This window comes from Doryrhamphus excisus, linkage group LG14 (assembly GCF_037039965.1).
Source record: "Doryrhamphus excisus strain RoL-2023G ecotype Guam linkage group LG14, RoL_Dexc_Guam_v1.1, whole genome shotgun sequence".
NCBI classification, from domain to species: Eukaryota; Metazoa; Chordata; class Actinopteri; order Syngnathiformes; family Syngnathidae; genus Doryrhamphus; species Doryrhamphus excisus.
The window spans coordinates 14608888-14624705 of record NC_136370.1 but is presented as its reverse complement, the minus strand read 5'-3'; the positions used below and the strand labels follow the sequence as shown (position 1 = coordinate 14624705).

General features: G+C 40.9%; 2 protein-coding genes across 6 annotated transcripts in view; one reads left to right on the top strand and one right to left on the bottom strand.

The window, feature by feature from the left end:
• Positions 1-11871, top strand: part of zdhhc14 (zDHHC palmitoyltransferase 14) — a 25551-nt gene extending 13680 nt beyond the window's left edge. For 2 of the 5 annotated variants that reach the window (XM_058089861.2, XM_058089862.2), the window contains exons 4-10: positions 3046-3198; positions 4700-4837; positions 5406-5454; positions 7315-7417; positions 7673-7782; positions 8815-8920; positions 10862-11871. In XM_058089861.2, coding sequence (XP_057945844.1) covers positions 3046-3198; positions 4700-4837; positions 5406-5454; positions 7315-7417; positions 7673-7782; positions 8815-8920; positions 10862-11320 — 1118 coding nt within the window. In that variant the 3' untranslated portion in view covers positions 11321-11871. Of the gene's footprint in view, positions 1-3045; positions 3199-4699; positions 4838-5405; positions 5455-7314; positions 7418-7672; positions 7783-8814; positions 8921-9659; positions 9683-10861 lie in introns of all 5 variants that reach the window. The other 3 variants (XM_058089864.2, XM_058089865.2, XM_058089863.2) reach the window with 3 other exon arrangements.
• LOC131139935 (galectin-8-like) lies at positions 11676-15818 on the bottom strand. Its single transcript, XM_058089879.2, has 8 exons — positions 15610-15818; positions 15338-15426; positions 13689-13899; positions 13484-13603; positions 13392-13418; positions 12999-13087; positions 12769-12934; positions 11676-12696 (listed from the first exon to the last, which is right to left on the bottom strand). The coding sequence occupies exons 1-8, from the start codon at positions 15646-15648 to the stop codon at positions 12547-12549; spliced, it is 891 nt and encodes a 296-aa protein (XP_057945862.2). The 5' UTR covers positions 15649-15818; the 3' UTR covers positions 11676-12546.

Here is a 15818-nt window from a genome sequence, read left to right as displayed (position 1 = left end):
GCTCCTGTGTGAATATTCACTGCATATATGTTCTCATATGTGTTCTGAGTCTTTACTTGACTACAAACAGGGGCATTACAGTAGTATTCCACACTGGTCACTAGGTGTCAGTAACGTTACATTGACAAGACATTAGACTACCCCTGCAGGTAGTATGTGGTTGATGCTAACGTGTGAGTGTAAATAACATTACAATGTTATTTTTATTAAAATCTAATATGGCTTATTTTCTATGATTATGTCTACTATTTTGGGCAATATGAGATAAGGAGTGACTATAGGGGTTTTATTTTATGGTGAGAGGGCTCTAGTAATGCTAAGAACTGTATTTACAAGGTTGTAAGCAGGTTTTCCGTGCTCTAACTATGCAAATATTCTGTTTATAAAGAAGGAATCCGACTTGGCAGAAATTCACTTATCACTGTTGGGTCTGGAACCATTTAACAGAGATGAACAAGGGATTACTGTACTCTGGAATCAATAAGGCCATCACTAACAACCACTACAACATCCATGACACATTGGAATGAGTTTGGAGCAACAATCTGTTCAATCAATCACACAAAATGCTAGTATTTCATCTAGAGGTGTGCATTATGTAAATGAATGATGGATGTATTGATTTTACAATAAAATCAATTAGGCCATGTAGGTCGTTAAGGGTGCTCCACTTGATCAGTACTCATTTGGACAACATTAGTTCTGCATGAGCTGAATGGGAGTGAGGTATGCTGTTGTTGTGTAACACTTGGAATGAAATCTAAAAGGCTGGCTTGGAAATCCACTTGTGTTCTGTGAAATAGTGGGGTCACTATTACAGTGGTATTAGAAAGGCTTATGGAACATAATCTATGACACAGCCAGCTCAGTCATATTGTACTATTGCCTCAAAATTCAGTTGAAAATGCAAAGGAATGACTACTGATATCTTGCAGTAGTGTGTCATGATTTCACTTATTGATTGATTGATTATACCTGCAGGATAAATTTATGTAGAACCACATGTCATGATGAGCAAATGATTACTAAATTATTTGAAGCTTTCATTAGCTTAGATTTGTATTAAATTGCAAACGTTCTACTAGTCAGGAAATAAAAGTGTGAAAGATCAGACATCGTATCTCAGCTTTTTTTCATTCCCAAAGTTGAACACAAGTTAGTTTTCTTCATTTTGCCACATCAATGCATGGTCACTTGCCTGGTGCCTATGCGAAAACTAAACTGGCTGGCATCCTCCTTGTGATGACTTGCCAAATCTAAAAGACTCTCTGAAACATTAATCAGACTGAGAGATGGCTGGAGCTTCCTACTTCCTTCCTTGCTTTTACCTAATATGGGCCAAGCAAGCTGACGAATGCCAGGGCAGTGATGTTGCCAGAAGAGGAAATACATTTTTGATAGCTAAAGGCTCAGACTAATGAATGCATGGAGAAAGGATGGCCACATCAGTAATATTTAAAGGGAGAAATTAGCATGAGTGAGCTAACAATGTACTACGTCATGGGACACAGCAGCGGTGACATAGTAGTCTGAGGCGTGAGCTCGATGCTGACACCCTGTAGGTGAGTCTGTGATGAGGCTAGTTGCTAGCCAGTGTGTTCACAACACAGCTTTATGTTTGATATATATATATTTTACCCTGCAGATGAAATACTGTGTTCCACACTTTAAATCGGACCCATTAGGCTAATATTTCGGCCCTTTGTATTGAGTTGTGGTCTTCCCAGCCCTTGAAATTACCCCCTTGGGTCTCATACTTTGTCGGTTTATTATGTATGTCGACCTAAGCAGGAACATTTTAGGAAGAAGAATATGGACCAGGACCTGATGGGTTGGTTGACAAAGACTGGTGAGTTCCACTACATTGCAAGCCTGTACATGGAAAGGTGTGCCAAGTCAATCCTTTCACACAGTGCTGAGGCTAGGAAAGTGTACCGTGTTGGCACACATGTTAAACAACTGTGACTCGAGGGGGCAAGCATAGTTGGCAACAAAAGTGTAATGCCGGGGTTAGTAAGAACCCCCAACCGTTATCTAGTCCTGCATCTGAAGGTTGAATGTTGTGCTATTATTCTGTCATCTTTCTAATCTTTCAAATCCATCCATCTTTATCATTTATCTCTGATCGTAAACACTCGTTTCTGACCTTTCTATACATGGCAGGATAGCAATCAGTCTTTCTTTGTACACCAGCGGGCAGCACCAAGTTCAGTTTGGCTGACATTGAGCCCTCTTCTGTGTTGTTTTGCTTCCCAGTCTACTTGGCCAATATCCTAGCTTGTGGGACACTTACTGGTAAATTAGGGGCTACCTTGGGTTTCAGCAGTGCCAATATATTTACTCTTCATTAGTCTGTCAGCGTCTATATAGTGTTGTGAATGATAATGGACAGGTTGAGGTGAACTGTCCACTACAATGTTTAGTCAGTGATAGGATGGTGCTGAACCCACTGGCTGCACTCCTCTTTTGAAATGGACCCACTCAAGCCTTATGCGTCCTAGATAGACATTACCCCAACATAAATAGGTCTCCTTACACACATTGTCCCCCTCCCAGGTGTGCGTGCTCAAAGTGAAACAAGCAGTAATGGCAAACTGTCTCAACCTTTTTATGGCTCCAAAATTATCATCATCACTCTCCTCCTCACCATTTCACCTGTCATCATTGCTGTCTCGCTACTAAAATTATTCAGAGGCTCAGGATCACCATGTCACTGTATTGTGGACAGAAAAACCTTCTATGGAATGCTGCACAGACTACCTTCGCTTTTTTATCTTTTTTATCTACCTATCTTTATTATTTTTTTACATTTATTTAAAATATAGTGTCATGTAATGCTGATGGGTCGGCATAGCATAAACTGTTTAGCGCCGTGTTAGTATTCAAGCAAGTATATGTCATCTATATAATTCTGTAGACCATACTCTATGTTTACGTAAGCATAGATGAAGCTACACTTCCAATTAATAATTTATGCTTGTGGATTCCTTGTGAGAACATGCCAATGTTTCTTACAGTATGTGCGCTTTTTCTCCCATTTCTAAGATGTGGCCAACGGGAGTACAGGCTACCGGCCACCACCGAGGACCAAGGAGGTGGTGATCAATGGCCAAACAGTTAAGCTGAAGTACTGCTTCACTTGCAAAATTTTTAGACCACCACGTGCCTCCCACTGCAGCCTCTGTGACAATTGTGTGGGTGAGTAAAATATACCGGTCAGCATTATGTGATTTACTCTTTAAACTAGTCATTTTCAACATTTGTAGACATAAAGGCATATTCACACAAAAATGTGTAGCGCATGCATGTTTTAGAGTTGTTTTAGTTTTTATCTCAGTCACAAAACAAAAGTTCACCGAATGGGTGATTTGTTGTATTGGGTAGTGCATATTTTATTACTTTCCCTGTGCTTCACACTGCACGATGTGACAGAAGCAACTCTTGTTTACGTTTGTGTCATTTATACCAGTATAAGTAATTTTCTTATCATTGGAAGACTCTTTGCCGGTTTGTCAGATACAAGAAAAAAAAGCAAAAATGGTAATCTTCCATAGGTTTTCAGCTGAGACCAGGAATCTTGGGCTCAAAAAGGTTGCTGACCACTGCTGTTAAGCCATTGTTTAGTCACAGTCGCTTTGACTGTCTTTTGGTCTTTTGTTTTTTTCTTGGAACTTGTTTATTATAACTCTCCATTTTTCACATTATGTGTCTATTTTGTGAGACAATTCACTTGACCTACATTTTGCACAGATGTGGAATCCCACTGTTTGTTTACATGTTCTGAAGTAACTGGGGTATTACATTCAAACAAGCATCTGGTGTCTCGACGTGAAGCCATGCATAAGGGCCACATGTACAGGGGTATTTAAAAAAAACAAAAGCATTTTTATACTGAGTTGAGTCAATAAGTTCACATTCACTAAAAAAAAAGCAAATTGTTGCATGAATTCAGTTGAAAACATTTTTTAAAGCATTTTTTTATACAGTGGGTGAAAACCAGATCTGATGTCTATATAAATCAACATCTGGCACAACGCAACACTTGATATTGCCAAGAAAGCACGCCACCTAAGGAAGCAGGAAAAAATTCAAGGCACTTGGAGCCGTAACTGCAGAATTCAAGCTAAATTGAGAACCGGAGGAAGCCAAAAATTCTTGCTGTCAAAGACATGAAGGAAGTGGGCCTCAATGCACGTGCACAGATACACACAGCGGCACAGCCTCCAATCACCAATCACACATTTATGGCCTCACAGATGTTAGGATGTTGGGGAAGTAGAAAAAAATAAGTGGAAAGTAACACTCAGACAAGTATGAATATCAGTATGTATCATATATAATACATATAATTACTGTATGTTTTATATTATCATTCACGATCATATATCATTAAGTATCACACTTCAATAGTAATATTAGCTGACTACACACATCTAATGCATGTGCATGTGTGTCTTATGTGGGCTGTGGTTTGTACGGTGGCGAGCAGGAAATGGGCAGGATATACACTTTTCCATGTACCTAACTGAGGCACAACTGAGGCACAACTGAGGCACCACCTTCATGAAGGAAAAGATTCAAACAAAATGTGTTAACTCACAAAACCAGGGCTTATGTGTGGATAAAAGCACCAAAAGTATGTGTAAGAGTGAACATACCCCAAACTTTCACTCTTTCCCTGTCCTTGCTTTCCATGCAGAACGTTTTGACCACCACTGTCCCTGGGTGGGGAACTGTGTGGGAAGGAGGAATTACCGCTTCTTCTACATGTTTATCCTTTCGCTGTCCTTTCTCACCATCTTCATCTTTGCCTTTGTCATCACACACATAATTTTACGTGAGTAAAAGACACACACACACACACACACTTGCACATATACATGGATGTGCTTCAAGCCAGATGGTTCCAGGTGTGTATGTTCCAATAAGCAGCAATCAATGCTGCTGTGGGCACAGAGATATGGGCTCACTTGAGCAGTAAAAATTATATTTAATTATATTGAACGTAATTATTGGTCTCTCATTGAGACTGAATTTATTAGCAATTGGTTATTTGAAGGACAAAAGCAAATTCATGTCCTCAGGCCCAATGCCATTTCACCCTTTTATGTCCACATTTAATCTTTCCTTTAAAACATTACCAAAACCCAGCAGCCTGTAAACCCAATGAATTTTGCACAGCTATGAAAAGGAAAAACAATTCTGATCATTCTGCACCAATCTCACAGCTGCCCCCAAATTTTGGGGGCTTTTTTTCCCCTGTCCACGGGCAGATGGATGATAAATTGAAATGCCAATTTAAGTGGGCACTCTGCCTTGTATTCGTAACTCCAACGCATATATAACCCACCCTCAGAGCTTCTCACACTCTTATGATGGACGTCCTTGCATCTCTGTTTCTACAGGCTCCCATGAAAGTGGGTTCCTCACTGCTCTTAAAAATAGTCCAGCCAGATATCCTTTCACCTTGAGGCCTTCCATTTACTGCTGCAGTCCTTCATGCTTTGTCATTGTGTTGGTCATTTGCTTGAAATGTACTCTCAAAGCAAGCGCTCCATTGTTCGTGGCATTTTGTACAATGTTATAGGATGTGCACATCACATTACTCCTGTTTCATTAGTCAAACCCAGCTTGCACCACTTTGTCTCAGTTTATCTTCCATCACGTTGCTGACAAACCCACCACCCCAGGTTGTGTGTGAGAATGGATTTTTTTTAGGCGTGTCTGTGCGCTAAATGGTGAGTATATGTGAAACACATTAAGCTCCAAATGCAACAATTGTGCCATACGTCAGGCTGTCATCACAATATTGTGTTGTGTAAGCGAAAGTACAGTGAACAGTGCTCCTCCTCAGCTTGGTATCTGTCAGTATGTTTACATGCACAAAAAACTGCATTAATAAGCTTAAAACTAGCTTTTAAATACACATGAAAACAACATCATTAAATTGTGTAAGAATAAAAATATATGTAGATTATGCAATTGGAAGCTGGTTTCTGTCTTGCATATGTGCTATGTTCGGTGGTTGTAATTTTAGTTACGATCAGAATTGTTGCTGGGTCGTTCATGAATGTGAAGAATGACAGACAACTGCGAATAGCTTTAGTGTCTAAAGCCATAATTAAAGCAATAATTAGCACAGTGTCATTTCGTGACACGAAAGTCCATTTGATAATTAATTGGGTCTTTTGTCTTTTTTGTTTGTTTAATTTATTATGTTTTTATAATTAATTTAGAAGATGTTCCAATTACAATGTTGAATACTCTTGAGAAGTATATTGCTTCTGATACGGTGTACTCACATTATTATGCCATATGTCATTAATGGAGAAAATTGTCTCAAAATAATGTTGACAGTATTGCATATATATATTATCTTTACATGAATCAAAACATGGTCTCAAAAATAATGTTGACTATAATACTGTTTATCGGCAATCATTTGTAGGACAATTATCGTCCAGCATATTTACGTTGATGCCCTTTGCCCACCTGCAGTGATGTGGGGAAAATCCAACTTAAATACAAACATTTACTTTTATCTATTTTTTAAATATATGTATTACTGCTCACAAGCATGACTTCATCAGCAGATTCTCGTCCAAGCAAAACTAAAATCATTTGACTCAAATAGCCAAGAAGACAGACCACTATCTAGTGGACAGCCAGCCCAGAGCGCTCTCCTTTTTCTGCCATCCTTTCAGTGGCCGAGTGCCATAACAGTTTGTCTGGCAGAGAAAAGTGTGTCAAGCTGAGCTGAGAAGGGCTTGTCCAGCAGCACTTGAATAAACGGATGCTGGAGTCAATGTTATCATGGCAGTTCTTTATCCAAGGTGAAATATGTTAGAGGGGTTAGAATCGGGCAATGACCCCGACTGGGTTGTACTGTATGAGAGAAGAGAAAAAGAAGGTCCATTGGATTCGTCCAGTGTTTGCAGACTTATCTGACCATGTATCATCATGTGTGTGTGTGTATCTACAGTAGATTACATAAGCGTATTTTTAAGAAGCCTGCTTCATCAAAGTGCTTCATCTCATATTCCTCCAAAAAACACTGTGCTAACATTGACTTAGTGATATTGTATGTTAAGGGAAGAAGGTATTCATGGTATTTGTCATCTCAAGGCTTCATGTGGCAGTTAAGTGAACAAATAAAGAACCATTGGCATGAGGACAAACGTCCTTGGGCTATAGGTCAGTACGTTGTTTTGTTAAATGTTGTGCCTGCTCAGGTCCCTGTTGTTATACTGTATGTATAAAGTGTTCACTGAAGTATACATGCTTTAGAGTTCTTCCTTGACTTCACTATGTCACTGTGTTGGAGGTGGTGGTGTGTTTCTTCTCTGTGTGGTCCATTGTGGGCCTTTCAGGCTTCCATACCTACTTGATCAGCTCCAACCAGACCACCAATGAAGATGTAAGTACTGATTTTAATATTCATTATAATGCCTACTCTAAGTTTCCTCTTGGATTTTTTTGAAGCGGTGATGGTGAGCTGCATAGGAGTGAACTGCGTCATGCGCGCTGTAATAATAATAAAGCTCAGTTTGTCTGCCAATTTTGCATGTGATAGTAAAGCTGACACAAATTGTGAGTCTAGATACCTTCAATACATAATAGGTTGGGTCCACTGAAGCGCTGACAGATGTTTCTGCTGTGTTGTCACGTCCAGATAAAGGGCTCTTGGTCTTCAAAAAGAGGGAAGGACAACTATAATCCTTACAGCCATGGCAATATAGTCACCAATTGCTGTGCAGCACTGTGTGGACCTTTGCCGCCAAGGTATGATGTTTACCACTGTTTGTTCCCACATTTGCAGGATAACTTTCCCATCATTGTCTACGCATTCTAGCAGTACACAACATTTCCAACTCATTGTCATCGTCAGTTTATTTGAATTGCCAAAATAGAAATGTTGACACGAGGAACTACTTAGCCCTGCTGCTTTTTGAATGGGTTTGAAGCACCTCACAAAATCTGTGATCAAAGAATGGTAGAGATATGATTTCACACATTCAAACACATTTTTGTGTTCAATTGATTGTCAACGCCTTCCTTTTCATCGTCTAAATTTAAGAATGCGCTCTTAACCATGCTATCTCTTATCTTTATTTGCTCAGTCATTCTTCCTGTGGATAAAATAACAACGTGGATGGTGTTAATATTTACAGTACATTAACCCGGTAAAGAAAGACATGCATAGTAATCTCTATTTCAACACATAAATGCGTGCCAATATAGCCATGAACTCATATTCACCTTGTAGAAAATAAAAGTACGCGTGACATTCTTTTGCATCAGACAGGCATGACTCATCAATAATTACTGGTTAGCGAAGGAGAACCTTCATGGCACAGGTGGCTGCCATCTGGCTGCGTGCTTGTTGTAAGCAGCAAGCATTGCATTGCTGGGTCCACCAGCGAGGAAGGAATGTTTGAATTCACCCTCAGACTATGCCACCAACGCTTCCTTCACACACCCAAACACATGCACACGAGAGAGAACCTGATGCATCCGTACCCTTGCTGAGGCATTGACTTATTTTCACTGAAGTTAATATGCTCTTTTCTTTTCAATTGTTTACTAGCTGTGCACATGTGGCTGCTTTAGCTGTCTAGAGTGACTCCTCAACCTTTGCGTTGTGTTTTGACCCAGTCGAAGGGAGAACAACGCAGAATGCATCCATTTACACGGACAATAGGCTCTGTCCGCTGTGCTGACTCACAAGGGCCATTTGCACGAATGTAATGTAATATGTAGGAATGAATGGCCACCAACAATACCTTGCTCCTCTCTTTGTTTCTCCCTAACTAGTCTCATTGATAGACGGGGCTACATCCAGCCAGACACACCGCAGCTGGCCCAGCCAACCAACGGCATCACTGTGTATGGTGCTACTCAGTCTCAGCAGAGCCACATGGTAAGACAGTCACCCACTGCCACAACTGGAACAAGCTCACATGTAAGACAGAAGAAGCATGCATATTTAGGACATGTCCACAGCAGCGTAGTTTTTTTTTATGTAGTCTGGCCTTTTATTCATACATAAACTACATTTTAGCTCACTGACATAGCTCATAAGAGTGTCATTTAAGAGCTTATATGTAGCCATTTCCATGGTTTTCTTGATAATATTTATATTTTAATATTTATTTAATTATATTTATTTAATGTTTATTCTTTCTTACATCAGTAGCTATTACATTGTACTGCAAAAAACAGTGCAGACATTCCATGTTGTCGGGTTCATTGTACTTGTAGTGGTATCAGCCTTTAGAATTAACCAGAAATGTCAAGTAACAAGGCTGGTCTAATATTAATTTTCCATGACTGTATACTGAATACTGTATACTGTCTGTATTATGTGATTATGCAAACATTTTCTGCTTTATTATCACATATTGATACATTATTAATGATGTAGGGTTAGTGAGGTGGGTTTTCTGAAAGAAACAATATTTTAGAGAGAAAAAGCACACAAATGTATTTCATAAATTAAAAAAAATTCATTTCAAAAATCTCCAAATTTGCAGCCATCCACTATACTCCGGCTTCCTCCCCCAATTCAAAAGATTAGTCCGTAAACAAGTAGTCATCACTGTCAATTCCGAGAGCATGAGCACATAGTAATGAACGATCTGCACTGTCATTTTTTTTAGGTCAGTGAGACTGAGGCAGACAGGTGAGATAGATCTAAATGTCCACATTTTTGGTCACCACCTATATTCTGTTCTTACCTGCCACCTCAGCACTATTGGTGGTCTTCCTTCTATCGCTGGATTACATGATTGCTCAGTGCCACTAATCTGGTCAACAACCTTTAGAGCAGTGGTTCTCAAACCTTTCAGTCGCGTCCCCCTTCAGACATTTGACTTGAAGCCATGTACTCCCTACTCCTGCATACTTACAAACAAAAATCTAAATCTTCATTAACTTAGTGGGGACCTATTTTTATGCTTTTCCCACTTTTCTGACCTATAAATATAGTTACAATGTTGTATTCTCATGTTAAACAAATATAGTTAGAATAGGTGCACAAGATCTGTAAAGCTTTCTGTGCTGGTTCTTGTGAGTAACTGCTCTATTGGAGTCCACAACTTAATACAAAGGGCCAAAAATGAGCGCAGTAGGTCCCCTTTAAAATATTGAACATGACTAATTGGTTCAAAAAAATGTAAGTAATTCTGGTTCAGAAGTTTTAATTTTGCATGGTCAAATTTTGTTTTACAGTTTTACATGTGCAGTGATAAATGTATTCAGTATTCGTCCTGCATATCTTTTATATCAGCCAGATGTGGGGATAATAATAATAATTTGAGCTTCACTTTTGTCCACTTCCGATTGCTGTTATTTAAATCTGCATATTAATTTAATACCAAATTGAAAGGGAAGGATTATATAACTCAAGCCGATGAAGGACTTCAATGCTGCGTCTCCTTCCTTCCTTTCTGCTCTGACTGTGCGCTCTGTGCTGTCAGGTGTTCAGGCTCACTCGTAATTGTGTTGGGCGCTAATTGTTTTTCATTTCCATTTATGTACCTCCATGACAGTTGGCGTACCCCACTTTGGGACCCTCGGTTATAGAGCGATGTGATGTTAATTGTCATGTCCTAGGACGCTTTTGTGCACCTTCCAATCTACAGAGACCAGCAGGCAGCAACTGGATTTTTCAGCTTTCTTTCATTTGAGCTGTTTACAGGTGTACAGGGTTCTCTGTGGGCTGTAATGAGGGTACTAACCTCTTTTTCCGTTTCTCCCCTTTCTCATCACGTCTTTTTTCTTCCATTTCTGCTTTCATCCCTCCATGTTCTTCTTTTTCACTCCTTCTGCCCCCTTTCTGCTTTCTGCCATGTGCTCCCAGTGTGACCAAGACCAGTGCATTCAGAGCACTAAATTCGTTTTGCAGGCCGCTGCCACCCCCCTCCTCCAGCAGCAGACAAACGAACCGGTTATCCTGACGGCCTCCCCAGAAAACGGAGGCTCCCTCCCAAGCCGAACCTCACTAGGACTGGGGGGTCCCTGCACTTCACTCCCCCTTGGGCAGCCCACCCCTCCTAGCTCCACACCTAGCCTCAGCTGCCAGGAGGCTGGCGACATGCTGCCGATTCACACACACGGCCACAAACACAACCACAGTCGGCCCCTCCAGGACCACCACTTTCTTACCCCAGAGGACCTGCCCTCCCCCCCAGGTATGCTTCCTTGCAGCAGCCCCCTGGGCCATAGCCACACTGTGCAGGCCGGCTTCTACAATCCAGCAAGCCAGGACTCACTGCACGAGGATTCTGTCAGAGGACTGGTTAAGCTCAGCTCTGTCTAACAGTCGGGGAGACAACCTGAAGTCATGCACCCGGTCCCGAAAATGTGCCACAAGCGCTCGCATAGAGTTTCAGGTTTCCACCAATGTGGTGGCATGAATAGAGCTGCTGATAACAGAATGGACCTGAACACAACTGAAGTGAATGCAGGTGTCCGCAGCCAATGTCTTGCCAAACGTCTCTGCTGTGCTGATACTCTTCTCATGTTCCTTTTGGACTAGAAGGAGAACATCTCAAATCTGCACAGGTTGTTTGTTCTTCAAAGCAGACATTTCAAGCAAAAAAATATATTTGACACATTTTTGGTCAGAAAAACAAAAGGCTGAATTTCTGTCATTTTTTCCCCCCACCAGACAGACTTGAGCCTATTTGCCTGTTGCTGATTGGACAGTGTTTTTTCTGCCTTTTTTCCATGTACACTCAGCAGTGCAATGGTTGATGTCATCATATTGCATATCATCCTGCTTTATGTTGGAGAAAATGACAGTTGTATTGTACCAAGGTTATTACAAATTATATTTCCTGTGGATATAAATAAATCACCTACTTTTTATCAGATGCTAGTTTCTACATTGAACTTACCAGCCACTTTGATCATAGATTTTATTTTGTATTTCATCAGACCAACACCGTTCTAAACATCTAAACGCATACATTTTCATCAGCTATAAAGAAAGCGAATGGTTTGGTGAATTAGCTCTCGCCTGACATCTAGTGTCGAAATAGAGGTGCTGCAGCCCATGTCAAATGAACTCTTGATTCCTTCACAGAACCGATTTGAATCTGAACTTAAATGCCTGTATGTAGATGGTTTGAATTAAAAAAAAAAAATAAACTTAATATCAGATTTGCTGAAGAAGAAAAATACAATATGTAGTTTTTCAAAATAACAGGCTTAATGTGGTTATTTTCAAGAAAAGTATTTACATTCCCCTCATGAATTAGACATGAGAAAATATCCCTCAAGTTCTGATTGGTGTGTTCCACATTATTACCATGCGCGTAGTGAATGAAATGGCTTGGTAGCAAAGTGACAAAGAGCAACATTTACACATTTTGTGCATTGAAGACTGAATGGGAAATGAATGCAATCCTAAATTTTGTGAGCCTAGTGTTTAATTTAGTCTCATGCTGCAATCTTCCAGCCATGCTGAGCAGCATTTAGCACTGAGCCTTCAGCACAGACGCTAAACTACATGAGAATTTGAGACCCAAACCATCAGTTTGATCACCACAATTTGACGTCCAAAAGCTCCAGGTCTCCCATGATCTCGAGTTGGTCAATGCTGCTCAGGTCCTGCACCCGATGTCTGAACTCAAACAAATGTGAACCGTTCACCGCCAACTTGAACTGATGTGCTTGGCACAGGAGGAGAATCTGACCAATGACAGAACACAATGTTTGACTGTGACCCCAGATTTATGCAAGAAATAAACAAGTCAAGTTTACCTCAAAGTAATCGCCGGAAGAAAAGGGAAAGAAGACCAATTCACTCTCCTCCTGGCCCCAGGATTCATTCAAATACGAGTTCCTGACGAATGTACTGGACTTCATGCGAGGGTTCAGGTGGAGAGCAACGTTCTCTGTCCTGCTGTTGCGTAGGTTGACTGTGAAACTGAAAGACACTACAAATGAGATTCCGCTCTCCTTGACAAAAGATAAATGTCATGAGTGGTTACCTGTGAGGATAAACGCTGATCTGTCCTTTGATGGTGATGTGCTGCCCAGGGCTCAGGCCTTTCAGTATGCTGCCTTTGTAAGGGAGGCTCTGGGGACAATATGACAACAATTTATGCTACAATATTCTGGATGACCTTACACTGTTGACAAAATTATGGAGGGAAACACGGGCATTACATATACAGGAATTGAAAAACGTTACGATTTTGAATTCAATCACTAATGAGCCTAAGCAAAGTGCGTACCTCCCAACTGATTTCACGCTACTGTATTATGTGTTCCAAACCAGGTGTGGATGCATGTGGTATACTGTAGTATGCATCATTCATTACAGGGGTGTCTAAAGCGTTTTTATTGGCACTTGGCATATTGTTAAAATACAAGAAACTCACCAGGTCACCTGACTCTGAGTATATTGCCTGTGAGACACAGAGAGAAACTCCAGTCATTGTGGAGACAAATTGAAGGATGGAAATAGCTTTACCGAGTTTGGGATGTAGCCTATAGCCTGCACTTGGACTTTCCCAGACATGGAAAATGTGTTGATCCTGTTGAGTGGGACTCTGTGCTTGTATTCCAGCAGGTGAGCGCCATTTACTGCTACCTGTAGGATAAATCAAGTGAATCGGTACATCGGATGCTAGTTAATCTCTTACATTTTAACTGCACTCATCTTTAACCCTGCTGACCTTGAAGGCATCCTCGCACACCAGGATAATGGTCTCGAACGGGGCACCTCGCTTGTAGGGCAGCTGCTGCAGCGTCTCCTCTTGACCCCATCTCTCGTGCAACAGGGAGTTGCATCGCACACAGGGTGGGCCTTTGAACCGAGGGCTGAAGTGCAGGGCCACGTCAGAGCGTGGCTTGGTGCTACCACCACACGTCAGGTCAATCTGAAACCTCACAAGACCATGTGCACCGAGGGTGCATTACACAGCAACTGAAACCAGGAAGTATAGTCTTCAGCGTGCAGCTTGTGCTGTTGTCATTGAATCATTACATTTTCTGCACAAGAAAGTAGCAAATATGTTTTTAATTTTAAAAAATGACAGTGATTTATGCGTTCGTGACTGACTGGCCTTGGCTGAGGTTTGTGCTATAATCTATAGCAGTCAGTTGCTTCTTCCAGTTGTAGTGTTAAGGAATGTTCATCATCCACCCTGAGTATGCATAAAATTTGCTCCAATACGTGGTGGTGGGTGAATTTATATCATAAGAAAAATATTTTCCACATTGCCTTTTTTACTCAATTGTCACAGTATATCTGCAGAATATCATAAGAGCTAGTAAAAGGGCTGCCTTTTACTTTTACCTGTGTGGCTTTCAAGCTAATTGTGCGGCCTGTATTTGATTATGATTGTACTGGCCATTTATGCATCATATGGGTTTAGTTTATTTGGTTTATTTGGCGAAGCTATACTTTCTTTGACCACTGGTGGCAGTATGGTACGGGCTGTATTGCTGGGTTTCAACCACGTGACCTTGACGCAGTTCCGGGGAGCAGACGGCGGGCACTCATGAAGTACGTATGCGGATTTACGCATAGTTTGTGCAATATTTTGGAGATTAAAGCTAATATGGTTGGAGTTATTTACTCTAATTGTGTGAGGGATGTGATACATGAAGACATAAAACAGTCGAAAAGCAATGAACCCTTATCTCAGCGTCAGACGTCATGAAAATAATACGTGTAAGGAGTCAATTTCCTTTCTTACACCCAATCATTTTGAATGGATATTGTCTTTTATATGTCCTTCATCGTTTCGCTGCACCGTTTCAGCGCTATAACCAATGTTCAGTCTGATTTTAGGTGCTTCTAGAAGCTAGCTAGCTAGCTAGGTATTTTTGCTCTGGTATTACATGCCTTCAGGTTAGGAATACCTTTGTTTTGGGGGGGGCATTTCTTTGAAGCAGGGTTGACGACAACCGGACGTGACGTCACGTAAACCCAGCAATAAGTGTGGAAGTGACAGTGTATGGGTAGTTGATAGGAGGTCACATGTTTTTTTTCATCAATCCCTCTAACAGATCAATTACAATTAATCATAAGCGTAACAGAAAATCGATGTCTTGTGCAGCTAGAACTACTAGAACTACACTGCAGCTAAATTACGTGAGCATAATAATGGCTAATCTACAGCTCTCTATGTGATGCAGTTCATTTCTACACCACTGACAATAAACATCCAATATGATAAATTATTTTGATGCCTATGACCGTGGCAGATTTTTTGATAATGGAATGTTTAATGCTGGGAATGATGGATGTCAAATTCCAATGGCTCTTCTGATTTGAGTGTCTGGTTTTCTGTACATAATGTCTTCTATGGTCGCTCACCTGTCAGCGTCTGGGGTCACTGTACCCTGAACGATGATGATCTCTCCTGGGTGCAGGCCTCCAGGTATAGACCCTGTGTACGGGATCACCTGAGGTGGGCATATTTCACAACAATGTCTCGTAAAGTGCATCTGCGAGCAGACATAATAGCTTCTAGCCGAGAGTCTACTGCGTACTGCATAAGTGACCGTACAGGACTATTTATAATAATAAAACCAATCAATGTTGTAATAATAATACATATATACGTACATACATAATACGTATCTCACCGGTTTCAGGACACTATACTTCGCATTTGCCACCGACATTGGGCTTTCTCTGTCAGTCTACAAACTATAGCTTAACGACAAAACAGACGTGTTATTTTGGGGGCCAATTGTGACCCTCTTCTGTCATCCAGAGTGAAACAGGGAGGACGACAACAAAGTACCAATGGTCGCCGCCATCCACGTCGAACAAGGTACGCATGCGCACAGCC

Coding starts and splice junctions, on each gene's coding strand:
- LOC131139935 (XM_058089879.2), bottom strand. CDS start 15,648: ATGTCGGTGGCAAATGCGAAGTATAGTGTCCTGAAACCG. Junction 15,427..15,609: donor AGTATAGTGTCCTGAAACCG/GTGAGATACGTA, acceptor TGCCCACCTCAG/GTGATCCCGTACACAGGGTC. Junction 13,604..13,688: donor TGTGCGAGGATGCCTTCAAG/GTCAGCAGGGTT, acceptor TTTATCCTACAG/GTAGCAGTAAATGGCGCTCA.